Below are 24,990 nucleotides of genomic sequence, written 5' to 3' on the forward strand. Positions count from 1 at the left end.
AGCTAGAAATTGCAGCATTTTGCCATGATCACACGCTTCCTCATTTGCACACCATCTACCCTAGAGGTTATCATGTCATCCACCAATCTTCTTTTTCAGTAGAATATGCCATAATATGTGATGCTTCAGATCTAGAATATCTGTTGAGGTCTTCAAACAGATGCAATACTCATTCTTTCCTATATATTAATCAGCATATGAAAATGAAGAATTCGAAACAGGCATGATTAAATTCATTCCAACTTGGATACATCTTTCAGTCAAGAAAAATAATTTGCAAGAGATCTCCAAAAAGTATACCTCCTGCAATTTTCCCTTAAATCTCTACAGCTGATTGTCCAGACCATACTAGTTAGTGCATTGAGAATAAAAAGCACTTTGAATGGAACCTGCATGCAACTAATACGATTCCTTAGAATACATAATGCTCTAATTTTCAATAGAAGGATTCTAATGACTCATTCAGATGCCGCAATATTCTCTACCAACAGAAAGAGTAACCTAGATTTCCTCGCAATTAAGGAATGCTGGCCTTCTCAGGCAACTGATGATTTCTTCAAACCTGTATATGAAGTTGATAAATGTTTCAAGCTCGAAATGTCAAATAACTCCATAAACCTCTGATCAGAAATCCTTGCTTTGGCAGCGGCAAAATGCTGGTACTCGTCAAACACTGATGTCAAGCACCACCTCTGCAGTTTCCTCAAACATCCTACCACACAACCAGTTCGATGCTGTACATATGTAACCAAAGAGATGTTTTAGCGCAAGATTCTGGGCATTGGAAGCAATAGCAAACAATTTTAGCTTCTTACCTTTCCTCGTTTACAATGAATAAGCAGCGGGTGGTTCTGGACATCTGAAAAAGAAAGAGTTAAAAATGATAAAGCCAATTTTCAACTGCACCTGCCAGCAACATGCAAGTCAAAAATTATGCATGCTCAATACCTAGTACAACTTTGAGAGCCTCTAGAATTGTATCCTCAGGAATGTTGACAAAAGGTTCCTGCAGGGATGTCAGCATGTTGAGCATATAAATGTTTGAAACGGAGAACAGTTATTTTCATTTCAATTGTCACAAAAAAAATGTCAAAAATACATAAAATGTTATACATTGTTGCATTGTTAATGTTGTTTTCAGGATAAGACTATAGGAAATTGACCCAACAATACAAGGAAGGCATGATAAAACTCAAAGAATTACAAGAAAATGCTCTGCTTCTGTGCATAGACAAATGAGAATTCCAGATGATGGCTTTTTGCATCTTTAGAAGCATATCATAGCACTGAAAAGGTTATCCACCCCTCAATTCCCTAGGTGCAGAAATTTTAAGGCTGCCCCATAAACATATTGCTTTATATTTTAAGACACTTGCTAACAGGTACAAACTGCTGTATAGTTTGTACGTGTTTGCGGGTGCATGCATGTAGAGCCACCATTAAACAGCATTACTACTTGGTAATCTGGATGATGGAATTAATAATTTCAGCGGTTGAGCATCAATTTTTCTTATATTTGGCTCAATAGCTGAAGGCATTTTTTGACTGTTTCTGTTTCATTGAGAAAGAATGATCAATAACTGACCAAATTCAAGAACAAAACAATATACAGTCAAGAAACTAAAAAATCTAAAAAAGTCACTTGAACTATCCTAAACGGACAAGGGTGTATATGTCTAAGGTCTCAGGTGCAGGTGCAAGGAAGTGTTAGATTTGCATGTACATGTTGGATACTTACAAACATTTCTGTCTTATGTACCCGTATAGGTGTTGGCATACCCATGTCTTGATGAGCAGAGCTTATTTGGAATTAACAGCCAGGAACTAGATTAGTTTCAAAAGCAGGAACCAGGATGGGAGCATGATACCAGTAATTTTCTCAAGTTTACATTTATTTAGAGAATGGGAGCAATAGAGGATTTGCCTTCATCATTTGGTTGAATACCAAAAGTTAGTGAGTCTTGTTTTAGGATTTGGACGACAAATCCATTATTGGGAAGATATCTAATTGTAAGGGAGTCAGCTAATTCATAAACAGATGCATTCATGTATAAAGTATCGATGCACATATTCTATGTAATGAGATTGCAACTATTCCATGTGATATGCGCAAAAGGTGTGTCATGTACCACATGAAGCTAAATAGTGAGAGGCTATAGAAAAATAGCTGAGAGACATATGAACTATGTGAAATTAGAAGTGCAGACAGAGAAAGTGCAACTCAAAATACATGAATTCACGTAAAGATTGTTTTGAGATCTCATCATATATATCATAAAACCTATAGCCAACTTCTTGAGTGGGTCGGACCAAGTAATCTTTTAGATAAACGGTTGTGGTTCATCCAACAGAATTTCTTGTCACTTTTCATGGGTTGAATAAGTTAAAATAACACATCCACAGCCCTTGCTTACAAGGCTTTGAGAAGAGAGTAGGAATGGAATAGGAGCATCTGTTAGTAACAGATGTAGAAGTTCAGGTGGTTGCAATATTTTTGCCTACCACTGACAGACAGCATGTGACCAAATTAAGTGTTCATGACACCTGGAAATCACATAAGTTTTCCGCAGATCTACCCTGCAACGACATGTTCTTCCAAAGTTCAGACGATAGAGAGAGACAAATTCTGCAAGGAATGGTTGGGTCAACAACTGTAATGTCACACTATGAATTAGGTTTGAGACTTTTGAGTGGATCACTGAAAAAAGAGAAGAGCAATTAGGTTTTGAGCAGATCACTCGAGAAAAAGGAGAGTGATTAATTTGACTGTTGTGCTCAATAAATTAGGGAGAAAACAACAGGTAAAAACATCAAAAGATATTGATATAAGAATACCATATATCAATAAAAAAAATCATATTCTTTTACATTTTTGTGTTGATTGACTGGGATTACAAGTTGATTTGTCATTTGCGAACAGGACCAAGAACTAGAAAAGACTGACAGAGAGAACCAACAGATGTTAATTTGATGGTAGGAAAAGGAGAGACAGGTATTGATGGCTTTAGGTTGTAATCCAATAATTTCGCATTATGTGCAATGCACTTGAGCATTAACTCTAATAAGAAACTTGCATTGAAACCATGTAATAAACTATAACCATCCTCTTTATTTTCTTTGGTTTTTCGAAGCATCAAGAGAAGCTAGAAACATACAAAATAATGGAAATATATCTTCTAAATAAATACGCTTCATGAAAGCATATAATAATAACCATTCAATAGGATAATCATACAGTCCATGAGAAAGGATCTTCGAGCTAACTTTTAAACTGATGTTTGAAAAGGTGAAGGTATATGGCTAAATGTTATACTTGTGTTTTATCCTAGAAGATTAATAAAAGATAATAATTTCACAAGGAAATGGACACTTTGTAGTTGCTGGATTTGAATACAGGGCTGATCATTTAAAACCAGAAAATTTCCTTCCTAGGACTGTCCTATTTGGCATGAGGTGAGAATGCTCTACTCAAATGAGGATTAAAAGTTTATGGCATGCTTTTTCATAGAAGTGTCATCTCATGAAGATTTCTTCATGCATGGAAGATTGAAAGGTTGCAAGGAATTAAATTTGAAACTGTTGATGATGGAACTAAGTGAGCTGGTGCATTTTCCTTTTTAGGAAACCCATAATGAATTCCCATGGAAATCTAAGGGATGCACCCTAGGCCTTGGAAAGTAGATCAAACACGAAGTTCAAGATGATCAGGGAAGTCAGGTGTTAAAATTAACAGAATTAAATTGAATTGCTTAGTGCAAAATTTCACAAATTTTTGTCATGAGAAAAGTTTTAGACATGTAGAAATTTGCATGGTGACACAGGGAGATAAGACCATAGGATTATCTTTAATCTTGTAGAATGATGTGGTGGTTGGTTAATGGACGATTTAACTAAGTGGATAAGGTGTTCTACCTAAGCAGACAACAAGGGGATTTCTCCTAGTTTCAGTTGAAGGATGTAACATTTTTCAAGGGTAAAATATCGAATAAGCAAATGAAAGGTTCACCTTGAATAAATTTCAAGTTGTGAGGATGAACTACATAATTCAAGAAATTAGAAATCCAGTGACGATCTCCCTATGGCTGATTAAACTGATTCATGCAACATGGTTATTATTTTTCAGCGATACAGTTGTTCAATTACATAGAAAGAAAATAAAATTAATAATGTATGTCAGATCCGGAGCTTTAGACATACTGAATTTGAGTATAAAGGGGCAAAACTAGTATTGCAGACATCCAGGTGCTAAGTCAAACTACTGTGTCTACACCAATATTTGACATGGCATTCATGGTTGTTTGAGACTTGCACAGGCACACCATGAGATGCTTCAATATTTTGGGCTGCCTCTTGATGCTTATATTTTGTTGACCGAAAAAACTTTACACATCGCTTTGCGTTTGCAGGGTGGCCAGGATAAACATTGGAATGGGGAGTTGGCCGTACCGCACACCACTTCGAGGTTAGCTATTCTCAAATAGGAGATAGTCCTAATCATACTTTAAACCTGTTTAGTGGTTTCAAAGAGTGATAAATGCAAGGTGCGTCGTAAATACATGACTTCTTATGAAAGCTCTAGATCTTGCATGACAGATTAAATTGAAGTAATTAAGTTCAAGCTCTGGACATAGAATAAAATACAAACTGAAAAACAAGAAAATCAGACTGCAATAGTTGACAGTCAGAGAATTTAAAGCATTCTATAGGGCAAAGAGTGCAGTCATCATTCAAAAAAAAATTCTCCATAGAATTGTGTAGCTGACACAATGAGCACGATGCTTTTAAGGAAGGCCAAATACATCTGATTTTACATGCAAAATTTTAGTACAGTTTTTGGTGGGGCAGCAACAGTTGAACATATGCACCTCCATCGATCTGGAAAGGTAAGCCTAATAAGTAACGTAATGGTCTAACGGTTATCTCACTTACAGTTAAGGCACCAACTGAATTGTTAGATCCATTTCATTCCTATAAAATAAATAGGGAAACATTGGTTACAAGTTATGGCCTCTGAGATGAAAGCTATCAGGTGAAAGTATAGCACTTGACGAGATTTTTATTTCTTTAAAATAAAAAATCCATGACACACATCGATATATGTACAATACTTCAATCTAGATGAAGCCATAGGTGAATTGTTAAACATGTTGCTCAATCTAGATGAAGCCATAGGTGAATTGCTAAACATGTTGCTCAATCTAGATGAAGCCATAGGTGAATTGCTAAACATTTTGCTCAATCTAGATGAAGCCATAGGTGAATTGCTAAACATGTCGCTCTATGAATGTTCAAGAAATTCCACCACTGTAGTCTTTGTAAGATACTAACCTTAGTTCCAAATGGAAACGAAAGAGATATTTGCATTTTTAAAAATCACATTAGATGGCTCAACCTTACATGTTAGATAGTGGATCATGGGAACCATCTTCCTGATGCAATTAACAGCAAAGCAGTAGTCAGTCTGAAGCAACAAATGAAAATATTTTTCAAGAACAAAGGTGGAAGTTGGTTTATCTTCCCAAAGAAGAGTACTTAGCTGTAGACAATGCTACAGAGGACAGCATTTAAGAGCCGAGAGGGGGGGGGGGGGGGGGGGGGGGAGCATCACTGCTAGTTAAGATAAAGAACACAAAGAGCTAAACAAACTAAATTCATGGCAAATGATATCTGAAACAGATAGTCGATTTCAATGCAAATGTTTCTGATAACTGGTAAAGCACAAGCTTTAAGGATTTTCTCAGTCACGTTGTCATATATACTTAGCCTGTCTACCTTATTTCTGTAACTACAATTCTTCATGATGTGTTGGAGCAAGAGATACTAATGAAGCAAATACAGAGGTTGGTTCTATCAACATAGTAAGGTTAAGCTTATGAGCTTAATAAGCCAGTGCACTTGTAAAAGGTATCCTACATAGGTGTCCACTTTGTTCATCAATTCTTCAGAGGCTATGGCCAAAACTGCACCAACATTCTCTTCATCCCTTTTTAAGTCCTTGCTCCTTGCTATTATGCCCCAAGCAATTGTCTAGATTGCCAGCTTTTATAGATATGCTATAAGTTACATCAAAAGAACTGTCCAATTGCCGGCAACCAAGTAAGATCAATCAGGTTCAATTCCTTTATGTACATATTGTTGACATATTTGCAATGTAATTCTATGATGATCTTCTAATACTGTTGTTTCTCACCTCAACCATGCATGTTTTGATAGTTCTAGCTTACACCTTGCAGCTGTGTTACACTTCACAGGTTCAACCTTAGAATGAGTCAGATTTTCATTGCATTTCAGATGATGAAACCCATCTGCCACCTGTGATTTTGGATCTATGGCCTCATCTTAGTCTACTTTGGAGGATCATCCTCCAGCAGTGTCCATCTAACTTGTGGGGTAGATGCCAGCCTATATTTGTAGTCTTTTGCTTCACCATGATCCAGCTCCAAAATGTCTATGGTGCTAAGGCGTCCAGATTCCCTAATGACCTTTGGAGTTGCAGGAGTTGTTTTGAGGGCATCACGCATCAATAATGCCTAAATATCAAACCTTGGGTTGTATAGTTGCACCTTCAAGTCACAATTACAATATGGAAGAAGAATAACCAAAACCACTTAACTTATTGAAGTAACTAAAGCTAATGATACATCATTGGTACCGGATATATAGGAATACAAAGTATAAAAGAGGAAAGGGTCTCCTACTAAGAAAAAGAAAGGGTATGTGAAAACAAGGTGCTTTTCTCCTAAGGAGAAAAGGATTCCTTTCATTACTAAAGATAAGGTTGAGTGGCTTCTCTAAAGAGACTAATGTGCACAGAAAAGAAGAAATGGAGAAACACATAAAATTCTGTAATTAAGCATAATAAATTTAAGATATTCCAATCTAACCAATATGTAAGGAGGAAACCTACACCATAGCCCTATCCTACTCTAAATAGTATTATAAAACTAATCATATAATCAATCCTAAATATAACCCTAGTACTACAACAAGTTTACGACCAGAAATACCACAACTAACCTCAACACTTTACCAAATCAGAGGCTTAAACAAATTGTCCTTGGTTAAATGAATAATCACCAAGCACCTCCAGCTTTATTGGACAATTTAGGTGCCTTGTCTTTGATTTTTCATGTTAGATATTCCATCAAATAAGATATCTTCCAATTCCTGGTACCATGATCACCGTTAGACTAGATCCATTGTGATTTTACGATATTTCCTTGATCCACAATTGCATCTTGCCTAGCTTTTGTTGTACATATACAATCATAGCAACTAAAAGAATGAGACCAAGGTCTGCCGTACCGGCACCGCTCTGAATCGATACTGAATCAGCGTGGAATCCGGTATCGGGAGCTTATCGTTGGAGAACCGGTACGTGACCGGTACAGGCTGGTATGTGACCGGTACAGGACCGGTATGTGAAACCCCAAAAATCGGCCATTCAATGGGACCGGTACGGGATCGGTACAGGCCAGTATGGGGCTGGTACGGACCGGTACCGCCTGCCACCGGTACGCCGACCGGTACCGGTATGGCGGACCTTGAATGAGACAAATACAAAAGATAAGCATCCATCATAAGAAAGAAGTTTACTATTAAATAGATCGTGGTTGCTAGGAAAAATCCTCATATGCAGAGAAAGATATACTGTTCTCATGGGGTATTATGCTATTTTTAAAGAGTCTATGCAATTAGACTTCTAAATGGGGCATATGTTAAGGGATTGTCCTGTAAAAAGCCAATGGTTCAAAGCATAAAACTATCTTTAGAGTTTTAATCAACGATGAAGGAGACAAGCTTGTACTCTCAGAATTTTGTATGACAAAGATGTTACATGCAACAACTTGTTCAATATTGGGCATCTCATATCATCTATGCCAGGTAGGCTAAGAAAATTCAGGATAGACTGAAAATAGTAAATGTTCCATTACATAAAGAACACAGTTGACCTGAGCATCTAGTCTGAGCTCTGAAGATGAACAAGAATTTGATTCCCCAGAGATAACTTAGTAGAAGGCACATAATGAGATATATGTCCAGCTTACCCGTGTATAAGTCAAGTAGAAATCTATCAACAACTTATTCTACAAGCATGTCAACTATACATGGCAATAACTGAAGCAAGCAAGAAGGTATTTAAATTTAAAGGCCTGATTTGGTCTGAACATTGTACAAGAAATGTGAAGTAAATAGTGGCTATTAGACTGTGGCCTATCTAGCAAATATATTTGGTGCATCAAGCAGGACAAAATAATAGAGATATGGTACCAAGGTTAACAAACTACAAGAGTTCGTCAACGAAAAATGAATAGAAGAGGGAATCGAAAAAAGTTGTTGACAAAAGAACAAAGTAAAAGACATGATCAAACAAGCCAACAACGGTCCATATGTGTTAGTACAACTAGTCATCAATGACCCCTGAACCATGCCGTACCGGGCAGTTCGGGCCGTACCAAACAAGACTGGTCAATAACCAGCATAGTTCGGCCATTTGAATTGATTCGATTCGGTCTTCTTTTATATCTATAAAACCAGCTGCCTCTTGAAACCTCTCTCCAGCTCTCCTTCTCTCTCGATTCTTCTCTCTTCGTGATTTCTCTCTCTCTCCTAGCAACCTCTCCCCTGAAAATCTATGTTGATTGACATTGTGGTCGACGCCCTCTCTCTCGATTGATGCCAATGCTGATGTTGACAGCCTCTCCCTAAATCTAGAATTGTTCTCGAGCCCTTGATCGATGTCAATGCCTCTCCCTTGGCATGCTTATCACTCTCTTCCCCTGCCTCGCCTTCTCCCTCTTCCCCCTCTCCCTATCCCTCTTTGTTCTCTTCATCCTTTTTTTCTTCCCTAGATCTTTTCCTTATGGGGTTAGGGTTAGGGTTTCTTCCTCTCTCCCCTCTTCTTCTCTCAATCTTTTGTCTCTGGTACATCTTGGCTCAGTACTCGTTGTACCAATACCACACCAAACAGATCGTCGGCTGGTATGAGTCCCGATACTAATTTGGCGAACCTTGCTAATCATCCTAATGAATGAAAATATTAACAAAGAGAAATCCAAGAGAGAGAACATATTAAGATGGAGGAAGAATATAGTCCAAGATGGAGAACAAAAAGGTTGGTCTCTCGAGCTTTCTATACTTATCTAAATAAGATGAACAAGCTTACTAAACTCAAGACCAATTCATTTTTTTTTTTGGGGGGGGTGGGGGGGTTGTAGGACTAGTGTCATATTCAAATGAAGGGGATAAAAACCTACATTTCATACACAATAGTAATAGAAAGAAAAGGAATACATAATTTGCAGCTTGAGCTTATGAGTGAGTGCTCATCTTGGCAAAGTTGATATAAAATGTCTATTTCTTTAGTATTTCAAGATAGCTAGGAAAAAATCAGCATCCGGAAAATGTTGCACAGGACTAATGCAGTTCGTGAAAAGAGATCTCTTATATGAGAAGAACTAGGGTCCGCAAACAGATCCAACCACCTAGTTAGAAGTATACCGACCCAAACTGGTGAGTAACCAGGTCAATTCAGCCGCTTGGTTTGGAATATGTGCAAAACTGGTTAGAACCGAGCCGAACAAAACAACTAGGTTCCACTTGGTTCGGCTCGTTTTTGACTGGCACATACTAGTTCGGCTAAACTAATTTCTTAACCTCCTTTCCCTGAATTCTCTTGAACTCTCTCAATTACTCTCTCTCTCTTAATCCGCTCTCCCCAAGCTCTCTGATTGCTGAACAAAACAACTAGATTCCACTTGGTTTGACTCGATTTTGATTGGTACATACTAGTTCGGCTAAACCAATTTCTTAAACCCCCTCCCTGAACTCCCTTGAACTCTCTCAATTACTCACTCTCTTTCTCTCTCAACCTGCTCTCCGCAAACTCTCTGATTGCTTGCTCACTTTATCTCTTGATCTGCCCACGAAAACTCTTCGTCCTTCGCTTAGACCACCAATACGATGCCAGCTATTGGAGACCTTGCCTCTACCAACTATCAGCCCCCTTCAAGACCTCCAACCTCTCTTGATCTTCTTCATCACTCTACCACCCATCGGCCCCCTCCGATTGATGACCTCCAGCCTTTGTCCACAACCTTCAGCCCTGATCGACGACCTCTATACCCAAATCCATCTCCACTTCTCTGATAGGTCCTTCCTTCCCTTCTCTTTATCTGCCTTTTTCTTCTCTCTTTCTCACTGCTCGCTGTCGCTAGCACCCGATTGCACTAGCATATGTATCATGCAAGGTTTGCCATCTCGGTACAGGACCCTATACTGGTGCCACACTAGCATAGTGTTGGTATGGTATACAATATTTTTTGGCATACCGAGTGTCGGTAGCCATCGTACCGGATATCGGTACCGAACTAGTATGGTACGGTATGCCTCATATTGCTCGGTTTGGACCGGTATGGCATACTTACCATGTGTCAGTATGGTATGATACTATATTATTATCGACCCAGTACCGATTTTGCAAACCTTGGGAAGAACCAAGTGGATGAGCTGATATTTTGTAAGTTATTCATTATAGTGGAATCACTTACTAGTTTTACCTACAAATATCATCATCTTGTTATTGAGCCTCACATATTTCATGTCTTCTGATGATTTTTACCTTTTCTTGCATATGCTATATTGGTTTCTTTAACTCCTATATTGGTTTTATCATTTTAAGTATTGTTACATTATAAAAACTTCATTTACATGAAAAATCAATTGTTAATTTACTTCCCATGTTGCTCTTCCCCTATTTATGATAGTTGCATTCGTACCTCCTATTACCAAAGATATTATATGCTTCACAAGGATCATGAACATTTTTCAGCACTCTACCAATTGAATGAATGAAACCCTGCTACTTAAAAGCTGGAAGAACAATTTGAATTTGGCCCTAGAAAATATTAAACTTTAAAAAATTGGTCTAAAAGATGGATTTTGAAAGTTCTCCATGATTCTTCTTGCATAATATGCATCTGTCCAATATCTCGATGAAATTTATATTAACAATGAAAAAATTAATGGAAGCTTGCTTGTAGGCAGCATTTGAGTTCTGTCATGCAGTCTGATCTCCATATGCATATTTGTATCAAGACTGTATTTGTTTACTGACTGAAACAAAGATCTAATAGAAATTATTTTCGTTTACAATAAGGAGCTTCCTGTTGAGGTTGTCCTACTCAAACACGTGATGTACAAGATTCATGGTAAAGTGGAAAAAATCTAAGCATGTCTGCAATTGAACTTAAAAAAGGCATACCACAAACTAACAACTAAAGTAACTTGTAAAGGTCAAGGAAGAGGCTTAGAGGAAATACCGGCGACACCTATAAGAGCATGAGAGTGCGAAGACAATCCAAAAGGCATATATGTAGAGGCTGGTGAGTGTTCATTTGTTGATAATGTCATATCATGGTTCTAGACAAGAGCCACATTTTAACGATTTACCTCATTATTTTATTTGTTGGTGATGTGTCAACCACCACTATTTTCAATGAGGAAGCTGACTATATGTCAAGTTACGATTATGCAGTGTCAGCCAATGTGACTTGAATGAGCGACTTTCTGTGCTCAATTAACCAAACCAAAGATGTTATACGAAACAGATATCTAATGGTGAAACAATTCTGTGAATGTTATGCAATCATCCATCAAATCATAGGATCCATATCAGCAAAGATAAGTATTGAAAAGAAATTGAGACTAACATGATGGAAAACAAGCGAGATGGTTTAATTATGGAGGAAAAACAGGGGCAGACCAAACAAAAAGAGAGGAGAGATGGGGGAAGCTCCTATTTTAATTGATGAAGCTAAAACGACAGAGGGACGACCGAAACAGATGATGACGAAAGTGGCGACGATACAGCACATAGAAAAATAATAATGTTACCATCAGAACAATAGAGAAACAGAAATCACAAGCCATAAGACTAGTCTAGTATAACTATAGCACAATAAATAAACAATTAAGACAAAGCTTTGGTTAAAAGAAGAGGATGACAGAGATGAACATGCACGCAAGCACTACTGCAGCCAAATACATGTTTGGCGTGCCATCATCACTAGCCTAGACAGACCTTCAGCGTCCAGATCATCTTGATACTAATGTTAATGCCCACAAAAACTTTTTAATCTGAACCCGATTGCGGAGATTCCAAGATCAAGATCCAACATCAATCAGCAGAGGAGGAGAAACAAGTACCTTGCAACCATCAATCCCAAACTGGAACAGCCTGATCCCGTTCGACTTAAGAAACTCTTCGTTCGCCTCCGGATACGGCTCCGGACAAAGATATCTGAATCCAAAACCCCAAACAAAAACAAAAGAAGAATCAAGAACATGCCAATATTTCATCAAACATGAGGAAAAAAACCAGCAGCAGCAGCAGCAGCAAACAAGAAAACAAGCGACGGAGGCAATGCCGGCACTGTCGGAGGAAACGGAATTCACTCTCACATGATGGAGCGGAGTTTCAGGGCTTTCAAGAAGCCGAAATTGGAGGTATCCGGGAAGCCCGAGCGGAAGACGCCGTCGTCCACCATGGCGAAATTCAGCGGCGGGACGAAGAGCTCGTCGGCGCATTCTCTTGCTTCGGCCGCTGCCAAAGCCGCCGTCTGGCCCAAAATTTCCTGATCCTTCTTCCCCACCTTCTGTTCCTCCTCCAATTCCTCCTCGGAAATCTTTGGCTTGCCCATCTCCAAACTTCTTTGGTCGGCACGTCACAGCGGGAGCCGTTGAAAGGGAATAGCTGGAATCCGGTGTGGGCCGGGAAGAGGTGAGAGGAGTCGGTTTTCTGCACCTAGTTTTATAGATTCGTTCAACGTTTTCGCGTTCATTAATTTATTGCCAAGTTAAGAGAAAAGTGCGTTGAAAACGGCGCAATGACGATTAAGGGTCCGCGGGGTTTTCACCATTGGAGGAAGCATGGATCATGTCAAACTCGAGTTTTTGACGTGTAAGCGATAGTGAACCTACAGGCACGTTGGTCGCTCTTACGTCCTAGGATGAATCCTGCACGTACTTTATTAGAACTTGATGTGCTGCTTCACCAAACTCATTGGAAATTTTATGCATATGGGGGGAAATTTTATGCACCTAGGGGGACATCAAACTGGAGACTCATGGTACCGTCTCGATATGGTTTTGGAATATTTTACTTTCTAATTTTATTGGATGTTTTTATATTAGATTTGCATGGTCTATCCAATCCAATAAAAAAAAAAAAAATTTAGGCATCCCACTTTTTCACAATCATTCATGTCAAACTCGAGTTTTTGACGTGTAAGCAATAGTGAACCCACGGGCACGTTGGTCGCTCTTACATCCTAGAATGAATCTTGCATGTACTTTATTAGAACTTGATGCCTTCTAAACTCCATTTGAAATTTTATGCACATGGGGGGACATCAAATGGGAGACTCATGGTGCCGTCCCGACATAGTTTTGGGATATTTTACTGCCTAATTTTATTGAATGTATTTATACTAGATTTGCATGATCTATCTGATCCAACAAAAAAAAAAAAAAAAATTAGGCATCCCACCTTTTCATGACCATTCATAAAGGATGAATAAAATTGAGTAACGTTACATTGAGCAACAATATGCACTAATTTATATATATCTCACATATTCTTATAATGTTTAAATGTATTTGCCTACTATCGAGTATTTTACTAGCTATATGTTAGCTCACAATGTTTGCCCTATTTTGTGCTAGATGTTAATCTCATTACTTGTTGCTATGAATTTCACATTTACATTGTTTGTAAAATAAATTTTTGGATCCAAAAAAGGTTTTGACATAAAGTGCTCGTGATATCATCTTACATCCCCAATTAAAAAGATGTGATGGCTCAACTGAATGGTGAATTAACTTTTTCTACTTTAGATTTACCGAACTATTTATGCACAAAGCCAAGCTCATTAGAAAGTATTTATACCCCATCTCAACAATTTAGTTGGAGGTTGTATTGACAAGGGCAAACAAAATAAAAGCATATGAAACTCACATGACCGTTCTTGGACTAGCCACGATAATTCTTTCCTGTGGAGGTACAGATTGAATAGAGAGAATTTGGCCATGGTGATGATGACTAGGGTGAAAGATCAAGACATGGCCATGATCAGTTACAATACAATATGTACGTGTTCGTCTAGATGGCCAACAAAATATATAGACCAAGACGACTGGATCAATATCCAAGATATTTCTAAATGCTAAAGACCGTAATATAGGCCGAATAAAGAGAAGGGCAATGTGAGTATGTTGGATGCGCCAAAACTGATAAGATATGATCATCGGCCTAATAGCCGGTGCAGAGCGGCCATGCTAACAAATATACATAATAAAAGGTAAATAGCATCAATTATCAGTCCCATCAAAAGTGGAGGTCAGATATGGGTAGCAACTATCAGAGTAAGCAGTTATTATATTTAGTATAAATAAGTAGAATTATACTTTGTAGGATCATTCGACAATCCAATTTATCAATGCATATTATTTTATCCTAATTTATCTTACCAATAGCTCTTTACCTTAAGAGTGTTTTAGCTTAACTCAGATTTTTACTACCGTAACCCAGGCAACACTCTTATTCCTATCTAGATCTATCTCCTTTAAATAATGGTGTGATGGAAGTGAAAATTCTTGAAGGTCAAAGTATTCGAACTTATACTACTCTCGTATCCTCCATTCGATCACCATCTTTTCGGCTGTTTTAATATCGATGGCATGCCCATAAACCTATCTACCTCTTGCCTTCTGACTTATTATCACTTTTTTTTGGTACATCATGGATAGGATGGGGAGGGTGATAACAAGTTTTCTGGCACAACCAATAGGACACAATGTAGCTACTGCCATATTGCTGAGGAGATGATGGATGCTAGTTGAATGTGTTGACTTATCTTCTAGTAGATCTTCTTTAAGAAGTGGTCATATAACTTTAGTCTCATCTAGAGAAAAATAGGTGAAATCTGTTGAAGATGTTCTTATGCCAAGAGGCTGCCATGTTGAAGCCGTTGGTGGAGCACAATTGGGTGGTTCCGAAGGTAAAAATAGAACAAGTAGAGAAGATTGATTCTGTTATTGAAGAATAGAATCTCCAACCACAGCATGTTATGATGTAGACTATGAACAACTTGGCCAATCAAAAATTTGAAGAAGGTAATTCGGCCTATCAATCTTTGTAGTGGAATGCCGAGATCTTTATACCCGATGACTTAATCTCAGCTAGTCAAGGAAACATAGCTGAAAACTATATGATGTTCTCGAAAACTTTAGCCAAGATAATAAAATAATATACAAGAGGTCACATTGGATTGAGGTGCACACTTTAGTCAAGGAAAAGCCGTCACAAGTGCTAGGGGGCAACCACATAATAAAAAAAAAAGCTACACCTTACTCGAGTATCGTGTGCACTAAAGTTTCATGTTGAGAGGCATTATCATCTCAATTATGCAAGGAGATCAAACAGGATATAGAGCCTAACCATTCAAGATAAGATCCCCATATGGATTATAGATAGTACACATCTTTGTGTTATATAAAAAAATGCTAATAAATTCAGTTTGAAGTGGAATGAATAAATAGTATTATACATTATCTAATAAGAAGGAATGCCACTAAAGTTTCGGCCAAGAGTCCGATACAAATAATAATGCCTTACTATGATGGATTATATTCTATAGGTCTTCCACAACTCTTTTTTGTCTCTTCTACTCCACTTAGAGAGCATTGAATGTTGACTCGGAGGCGACAACCATGTTGAAGAGGGATGGAAGTTGAGATTTGCAATTTCTAGTTGCTTTTGAGCAGCAACTAGACCCTAAATTTCTCCTTGTTATTGTATTCATGCTCTTCTTGTTCTTCCTTCTGAAATTGTATCTCTCGACGGACACCGGTCAGCTGTGTCTCTAGGAATGCGAGTTGGTCCTTCCGAGTATGAATGTCAGAATTTTGGATCGATGCATATGCTTCCAAGGTTAGTAAATTGATGGTGAATGTCAGAATTTTTAATCAGCCTGTATTGAAGATCATCAGCCTGATTTGCCAAGGGGCAGACCAAATGCTAAAGAATATTGATGGCTGAGCCATTAATAGGAAGGATCTCAATAACTATTATCTTATATTGTGAGAGGCATATAGGAAAACACGAAGTTAAAAGGTCACACTATTATGTTACTTTCAGCTAATATAGTTACATAAGTATAAATGCAAGGTTGATTGGACTAATGCTCTTAAGGTGCTCATTTCGCTCCTAACCTGAGGCTATAAATCCTTCACTATCGTAGGCTTGCTGAAGTTTCAAGATGATCTAATATTTTGTTTGTCGTACTTCATCGTCGATTAGAACAGAGGTAGAATGAGTGTAGTAAGCTTAGAGCTTAGGCGTGGACATAGTTGATAGAAGCAAACATACGAAAGGGTCTACTTGAACCCACCAAAAAAAAAGATGAGGGCATAGGAAGAGCCAAAAGCTGCTTAGAAAAATGTCGACTTGCCGAATTGGAAGCCCTCAACCAATCAACAAGCTAATGGTGACAATATTACAATTTGGTAATGAAATCCATATGTAATGATACCCTAAATTATAACAGTATTCCAATTTGACAAACCAGTTAGAAGTTGGTTGATCAAAACAAATGGATCATTTGGGCCAATACTCAATCTCATTCACCATGAAAAGTAAAAGGAGATCAGGAGGGGCCATAAGGATAGTTAGGAGGAAGAAGAGGAACGAGCACTGATACAGAATCTATTTATAGAGAAGATAAGTGCTTTGCTAGAAGATAAATCAAAATCTCCATTAATACAGATGATAAAATCAGATTCCTATAGATGCTGAAAATCCTTTGAGCAATGTGCGAGTCGTTTCGGTATCCAGGAGTATTCCGTGAAGGAAGACATGTGGCAGAAGTATAAGGCTCAAAGGGATTGGAAAATATACAACGAAATTATCGAGGGTAGGAGTGATACTTTGATAAAAGGGTAGGAATCAGTCAACCAATCATGACTATAATCACGGGTTGGCACTCTACAGGTGCTGACGAGTGATGATAGATATCCTACTAGCCTTTTGATCATTGATCGATGAGATGTGGAGGGTCTTATTTATCCCTTATCTCAACCTTAGTTGGAGGCCGTGGGTAAGTGCTACGTAGATAAGGTTAGATAAAGTAAAAGTCGATGAAAACTACATGACCTGTACTGAGCTAGCAACGATATATCTTACTTGAGGAGGCATAGATCGAATATGTAGAACTGGGTCATGGTAATGATAAGTAGACCAAGAAATCAAGACTTGGTTATGATCAATCACAATACAAAATGTATGCATTCACCCAAATGGCCGACAAAAGGCATAGACTAAGATAAATGAATTGGTCTCCAAGATGTTCCTAAGTACTGAAGACCGTATTATCAACCAAATAAAGAGAAAGCTAATGCGAGCACGTTGGATGAGCGTAGCCGATAAGATATGATTATCGATCTAACAGTTGGTGCAGAGTGACCATGCTAATGAATATATGTTGTAGAGAGTAATTGGAATAGAGGCCAGACATAGATAACAACTGTCAGAGTGGGCAGTTATTATATTTAGTATAAATAAGTAGAATTGTACTCTGTAAGAACCTTGGACAACACAACTTATTAATGCATTTTATCTTATCTTAGTTTAATTTACCAATAGCTCTCTACATTAGGAGTAGTGTTAACTTAACTTAGATTGCTACTAGCATAGCCCAGGATATACTCTTATCCCTATATAGATCCATCTCCTTCGAATGATGATGTGACGATAGTAAAAGTCCTTGAAGGTCAAGGTATCTCGATTCATACTACTCTTGTATATTCATACAAGAAGTCATGATATAAATATGTTATATAAAATCTTTTTTTGAAATGTGATTTAGAACAAAAATATTCAGTTGAAATATATTTATTTTTTAGACAACAATATGGAAATCGATATTCATGACAAATTGAACTTTTCCAAAATACCAACATAATTATTATTTGTTTAGTTAGTATTATTGGCACCATAAGTCAACTACCTCAGTATCAAACATAGCATTATTTATAGCAGAGAATTTTGTTATAAGCAAGCTGGAGGATTTTGATGTGCTTTGTGTTCAAGTAGAGCGGCAATTGGGTTGGGTCGATCAAGATAAGGGTCGGATCAGCTACGTGATAGATCAAAAATTTGTTAATTCAAACCATTCTATTTATTAAACTGATCAAAAATTCAGATTCAAATCTATCGTTTTATTAAACAGATAATTTAGCATGATCTACAATGAATTGAAATAAATTGAACAGGTCAAACGATTAAGCATTGCCACCCCTACATTCAAGAAAACGTTAACACAAATTTGTCGTTTATTGGCCTTCCTAGTCTCATCATTCACTCATGGTTTTGCGTCTTGTGAGTACACCTTTCTAGTCCATCATTCAATACCAATCTTAGGATCTAATAAAATTAAAATATTTTAAGAAACTAGGTTACCAGAGAGCTAGGGATATTTGAGTCATTGCCACTATTCCAAGAGGATATTATGTGAGGCAGGGGGGAAAAAAACAAAGAGGTTCGGAGGAGGGAATCCTGTTGTTTTTTTATGGTTGGGGGAGAAGAAGAGACGGATCGGGTGTGCATGGCCTTAAAAAACAGAAGAAAGGTACAAGTACATTCCTTCGAATATACTCCGATGGGCCCATGCCACGTCAAAAGCCCCCTTTGTGGCTCCTCGCGCTTTTTCGCATCGCCCGTCCGCCACGTACGCGCGCGTCGTTTGCGGGCGTCCTCTCCCTCCCGTCCGCACCCCTCCGTCGTCACTCACCGCGCAACCCACGTGTCGAGTCACTATCGGAAGAAGAGGTGGGCCAGGTAGCATCTGTCAGCGGGGCCCAGTGGAGTGACTTCCGGCCCCACATGCTCCCCCAATCACAACGTGACAGCTCATTTTCGACAGCATTGGGAGGTGCACGAGACAACACGGCTGATCCCATCAGATCAGATGTGGGAGCCGCGTAAGCGGGGAAAGTTCGATCACGACATCCAACGAGGAAACCGATAATGAACGGTTGTGAGTCGTTGAGATACTTGATTGGAGGGCTGAGAGCATCTACTTCACGGCTCGTGCATCGCCCAATGTGGACACACAGTAAAGCTCAACTCAACTGTCTCCCAAAGGACATGTGGTTCTGGTCGTGATCTTAGGTCAGGCCTACCACGACCGGCATTGGATCCCATTATGTCAATCATCGGCGGTTTGACGCATCGGCAATAAAGCTGGATCTTGATGGATGAGAATTTCTCGACATGAATTAGGTGCATCAGTGTTTCTCAAAAGGAAAATGGAAAGCATTGGGAAGCTGAACCAACCATATCGGATATCTATTCATCAATAATGCGGCAAAGATAGTTATTGGTGCTTCTAAAGCTGTTGGAATAAAGATTTCATTATGCGGCACTGCTATGTTTACCCAATTGCCTTGCCGCTTGCTTTGCCCCTAATGGTTCACGAAAAGCCATGAGTTGAACAGGTGCCGGGGAGATTTTGTGAAGACGAAGAATTTTCAATTAGGGCGTGGGTTAAGTCATCCTGTTGTAGAAATAATCAAACAAAGCATAATATGCTTTGAGATTTGTATTTATTAGATATGTCAGTTAAATAAGGATCAGTTTAGAAAGGACTTATTAGGAAATTTAGTTGCATTATTAACCTAACATAAATGTAAAGGCCTATTCGGATATTCTTACTGGATTGAGCTGAAAATTTTATACTATTTTTGGATTGGATTGTCCATTTAAGCGTGACCCTATAACAATCAAATATTATTCAGCCGTTGTGGCAAGAAAAAAAAAAAAAATCTCCATTGAACTTTTTTTCTCTTCCTCTATCCCAAAGGCCCGGTTCCAAACTGATTTTGGACAAGCTTTAAAAAAATACAAGATAGATAGGTCAAAAAGCCTGATTCCTATATAATTTTTAGTTCAATCATATAGGAATATCCAAACATCCCTAATAGATTTGTTATGCATTGAATATTAACGGACTAGAAGCTGTTTTCCTAACAAAGTAACCTAAGAATTGTAAGAAAAGGCGTCCTTTTAGCATAGAAGTAGAAGTTGGAAAGTATTGGTGGTATTCCTCTTTTCTCTTCTTCTTCTTTTTTTTTTCCGTAACAAAAGGAACTGGTAGTGTTAGGGTCATTTATCGTCACCTAGACGTTAATGGACTGCATGAGGCCTAGGCCCGAAATCTGCATGGAGTTCAAACCTTAGGCTGAATCCGACATCAAGCTGGCCCATTCCCATGACCAACCAAAAACGAGAGCGTTGGTCTCTTGGGCTGGGCCAAGATAGTCACGAATCAGATACAAGTCAATTTCGCTGATTAGCTGACAGATTGCCTGTCTCAGGAATATCTGTGCTTTTTGGTCCTAATTTCTGTACCTTGCAAAGGAGAAGCTTACCCTATTGCTGTCCCCACTATGTTCAGCCTGATTTATCCAATCACGATCAATAATACCATGTTGAATAGGCAATAACTCAACATCTCTATCAATTTGCTTTTCAATTGATTGTTCGATTGTTCTACCATGCCTAGGTTGATGAGTGATATAACTCTCCATGGATACTCCCTAGCTACAGAAGAAATAACTTACTTGCATAGTGGCAGTAAACCCTAGTTCATACGACTCAAATTCTAGTCCATCTAATCCGAACCCTAATCCATCTATCTTGAACCCTAATCCATCCGACATAAATTTTAATTTATCTGGCCTAAACCCTAATTCATCTAACTCAAACTTAAGCCTATTCAGTTCGAACTCCAATCCATCATCCTACTTGATTCCAATCTTAGCTGAACAAATTAACTCTACCCTAGTCAAATCTATCTATATCAACTCCCCCAACTATATTCGATTATGCCTACTTATATTGACACATATTTGTTCAAACTCTTGCGCTCATCTCACCCTCGCTAACATGGAGAGCCAAATATCACAAATGAGCCAAGTTAGCTTCAAATCCCATCAGATGTATAATTGGTGGAGTTGATTCTTACTTATAGAGACACACGATGATAAAAAAAATTATAACCATCTTAGCCCCAACAAATGGAGAAGAAAGAACTGTCTCTTCTCTTAAAGATCCACAGAGTATTCCACCGAGAGGGCCCACCAGCTGCAATCCTATAGAAATAGACAATCCAGAAGATAAATTAACCAAATCCTGCCCATAAGAAAAGATCAGAGAACCATCAGATCACTATCATCTACTGTACAGCCCATGGTGGGAGCCCATCCTGCCATCTTCATCTTGTGGTGAAGATGTTGCAACAGACTGTAGATCGATTCGGTCTGGCTGTGAGACTTATCACGCACCACAAAGACATGAACCCTATCGCCCACCTCAATCCAACTGCATCCTGGTTGCTTTTTGAGCCCCCTATCCTTCATCTTTAGCCTAATCTTTGCTGCTTCCTTCCATCTGCCTGCCGATGCATGGATGTTGGATAGCAACGTGTAGCTCCCGGCACTGTCAGGCTCTGCCTCCAATAGCTTCTTTGCTGCCAACTTCCCGATCCTCGCATCCCCATGAACATTACAACCGCCGAGAAGCGCTCCCCACACACAAGCGGACGAGGGATTAACTTTAAGCTCATCGATCAGACTTGCAGCTTCCTCCAGCCGTCCTGCTCGGCCGCAAAGATCTATCAAACAGGCGTAGTGCTCTTCTCGCACTTGGATCGATCCATCTTTTATCAGAGACCTGAAAATCTTGAGCCCCTTGACGACCAAACCTGAGTGGCTACAAGCAGAGAGCAACCCCACGTAGGTCACATCATTAGGTCTGAATCCACTTCTTTTCATTTCTTCAAACAGCTGGACCGCTTCCCTGCCATTGCCGTGGTGGGCGTATGCAGCAATTATTCCGTTCCAGGACACCAAGTCCTTCCGGGCCAAAAGGTCGAACACCTTTCTGGCTTTACCGATTTCGCCGCACTTTGAGTACATGCTTATGAGAGAAGATCCGACGAGGGGGTCAAATTGAAAGATGGTTTTGCTTATCATCTGATGGATCTGCTCTCCTTCATGGAGTGCTGCTAGGTTGCTAACAGCGTCCAGAACACTCACGAAAGCTCCTTGATTAGGCATGATACCAGCGGCCAGCATTTCAGAGAAGATCTTCGAAGCCATTTCATTCTGCCCGTCTTGGATGTAGCCTGTTATCATCGTAGTCCAAGTGACTACATTTCTTTCGTCCATCTTATTGAATAATTCCTGAGCTCGCTTCAAGTCTCCATTTTGTATAAATCCCGTGATCATCGTGTTCCAAGAAGGAATATCTCTACTAGGCATCTTATCGAAGAGATCTAGAGCCTCACCAAGCCTCCGATTTTGGGCATAGCCCGATATCATGGCGTTCCACGAGATCACATTTCTCTCCGGCATCTGATCGAAAACGGTGCGAGCCTCGTCAACCCTCCCGTTCTGCGACAACCCGGCGATCATTGCCGTCCACGAGATCACATCCCTCTCGGGCATCTGGCGGAAGAGCTTATAAGCCTCGTCGACCCTCCCTGACTGAGCCAGGGCAGTGATGATCGTGTTCCAAGACACCACGTTTCTTGTGGGCATTTTCATGAACAAGTCATAGGCCTTGTCGATGAGCCCATTCACAGAATACGCGGACACCATGGTGTTCCAAGAGATCACATTCTTCTCCGGCATACGCTCGAAGAGCACCTCGGCTTCTTCGATCCGCTTCGACCGCACATACCCAGAGAGCAAGGCGGTCCACGTGACAACGTTCTTCTCGGCATCGGGTCGGTCGAACAGTATGCAGGCCTCACGGAGCATGCCGCACCGGATGTACCCGGAGATCATGGCCGTCCAGGAGATGACATCTCGGTGGGGCGTTCGGTCGAACAGCTGGCGGGCGTCGGCCATCTTGCCCTGGCGGCTCAGGTGGGTGATCAGGTAATTGGCGCGGGCCACGTCCGGCTCGGTGCTTCGGTCTCCATGGGACGTGGAGATGTGCGGGGCTGCATTGCTGGGGGAGGTGGTGGAGAGCGAGGATGGATGGAGAGAAGAAGAGCAGGGGGCGCGGTGGAAGGCGTCGGCGCGGAGGAAGAGAAAGAAGAGAGGGTGGAGGGCAGAGGAGAGAGGACGTAAGAGTGACGACGGGGCTTTCTTAATACCAAGGCAAGCAAACGCTACGAATAACATCGCAGGAGGCAGGAGAGAGGATTGCTGGCAGGATGTGTGACGGCCATGCCACGCTGCGCAACGAAGCGCAGCGCTCAGCTCCTGACCGTGATACGCAGCCAATAGTCCGTTCGATTGGTTTATTATAATGAGTAGTATAAAAGAGAGGTAGGCCGTTATTGGCATTTGCACTAGTGGGGGGTTGGCAAATTGGAGCTTTGTCGATGATAGGCAGAATTATCTTTCTCAGTTTTATTTCGATTTATCTACTCGCAGACACCATTGTGCCGGTGTCTTTCTTGAGATCATTGGACTCGTAGACACCATTGTGCCGGTATCTTTCTTGAGATCATTGGAGCAACTGTTCAGGAGTTTCATTTGGGGTAGCTAAGGAGAGAGAAAGGGATGCATCTCATGGCCTGGAAGGTACTTTGTCAGCCAGTACATTAGGGAGGTTTTGGAATCCAGTCTTTGGTGATGAGATCGGAGGTATTTGCGGTGCGACATGCAGCCAGATTTATATTAGAGCCCGCTTGTCTATAGAGTGCCTTTTTGAGAGCTAAGTATGGTGCTTACACGACGACTAGGGTCCGGGCTGGTGGGCAATCCTCCTTCACATCGAGGGAGGTTTGAACCTATGCATTGCAGGTCCAGGGTATGCATGCAGGTCTAGGGTATGCATTACGAACATCCGTGAGGTGATGGGAGGGGAGGCAGTGAGGCAGATGGATGGGAGGTAGATTTGGAGATTGCACATTCACCCTCATATGGCCATGTTTCTATAAAAAGTGGCCTGGGGCTGCTTACCCACGAGGAGAGTGTTGGTCAAGAGGGGTATGGGGATCAGTTTAAGTTGCGCCTGGTGCTCGAAAGTGGAGGAGTCCATCAGTCATGTGTTGCTGGGTTATGTTCGGGAAGTATAGATTTGGAGCTCTGCGGGCCTATTTCAGGGACAGTTCCCATGATCTTTGGATGATCTACTACATCGGCTAAGGGGAGCGGTACGACGCCTGCAGACGATTGAGTGGGGGATTCGACTGGCCTATGTGGTATATCGTATATGGTTGGACAGGAATGCTCGGGTCTTCGATGATAGACGGGAGCCTTCATGGCGCATTATAGAGAGGCCCTGCATCCAGGTGGCTGAGATCATCAGAGCTACCTCAGTGAGTTCATTCAGGATAGCCAGGGACATTTGGGACCCTCGCTCGGCAGCTTCAGCGATAGCTTTAGCGCCTAGGTTTCTCCTTATCTCTTGGGAGTCCCCACCTCCGGTTATCTAAAGGTGAACTTCGATGGTAGTGGCCTAGGAGCTAGCGGTAGAAGTAGTGCGGGTTTTTGATCAAAGGTCACGACTCACAGTTGGTTGTTGCTAGTGGGCCGCAGATTGATGGGCTTTCAGCTATAGAGGCGGAGCTCAAGACAGCATGGAAGGGGGTCTCCTATGTGAGACGGAGGTTGGGGACTGAGCGCTGTAGAGTTCTAACATGTCATAATGGGCAGCAGAAGCTAGGGATTTTAAAATTTTCTTAATAAAGTCCCTATGCATAAAACCCTTTTAAGCCTAGATCACCTTAATGATTACAATCAAATGATATAATATAAATGCAGAATTAGTAGAATACCTCAAACGCTAATCCAAAGTTACAATCTCCACGAGGCGTCCAAGTGTCCGCCCTCCAATGGTGATCCACACGAAAACTTGATTCAAGACTTTAGCTCCAAAGACTTTTGATCCTTAATGCAAAATTCTTCTAAAGA

General features: G+C 40.2%; 2 protein-coding genes across 2 annotated transcripts; both read right to left on the reverse strand.

Moving 5' to 3' along the window:
- Nucleotides 1-204: 204 nt before the first annotated feature.
- LOC103718517 (probable tyrosine-protein phosphatase DSP4) lies at nt 205-12,809 on the reverse strand. The gene is made up of 5 exons (XM_008807382.3): nt 12,463-12,809; nt 12,208-12,301; nt 949-1,006; nt 816-859; nt 205-734 (listed from the first exon to the last, which is right to left on the reverse strand). The coding sequence occupies exons 1-5, from the start codon at nt 12,699-12,701 to the stop codon at nt 537-539; spliced, it is 633 nt and encodes a 210-aa protein (XP_008805604.1). The 5' UTR covers nt 12,702-12,809; the 3' UTR covers nt 205-536.
- An 8,226-nt stretch (nt 12,810-21,035) lies between these two features.
- LOC103718518 (pentatricopeptide repeat-containing protein At2g35030, mitochondrial) lies at nt 21,036-24,760 on the reverse strand. Its single transcript, XM_008807383.4, has one exon. The coding sequence runs from the start codon at nt 23,413-23,415 to the stop codon at nt 21,268-21,270; it is 2,148 nt and encodes a 715-aa protein (XP_008805605.3). The 5' UTR covers nt 23,416-24,760; the 3' UTR covers nt 21,036-21,267.
- Between the last annotated feature and the right edge of the window lie 230 nt (nt 24,761-24,990).

This window comes from Phoenix dactylifera, chromosome 1 (assembly GCF_009389715.1).
Source record: "Phoenix dactylifera cultivar Barhee BC4 chromosome 1, palm_55x_up_171113_PBpolish2nd_filt_p, whole genome shotgun sequence".
In the NCBI taxonomy this organism is placed as follows: domain Eukaryota; kingdom Viridiplantae; phylum Streptophyta; class Magnoliopsida; order Arecales; family Arecaceae; genus Phoenix; species Phoenix dactylifera.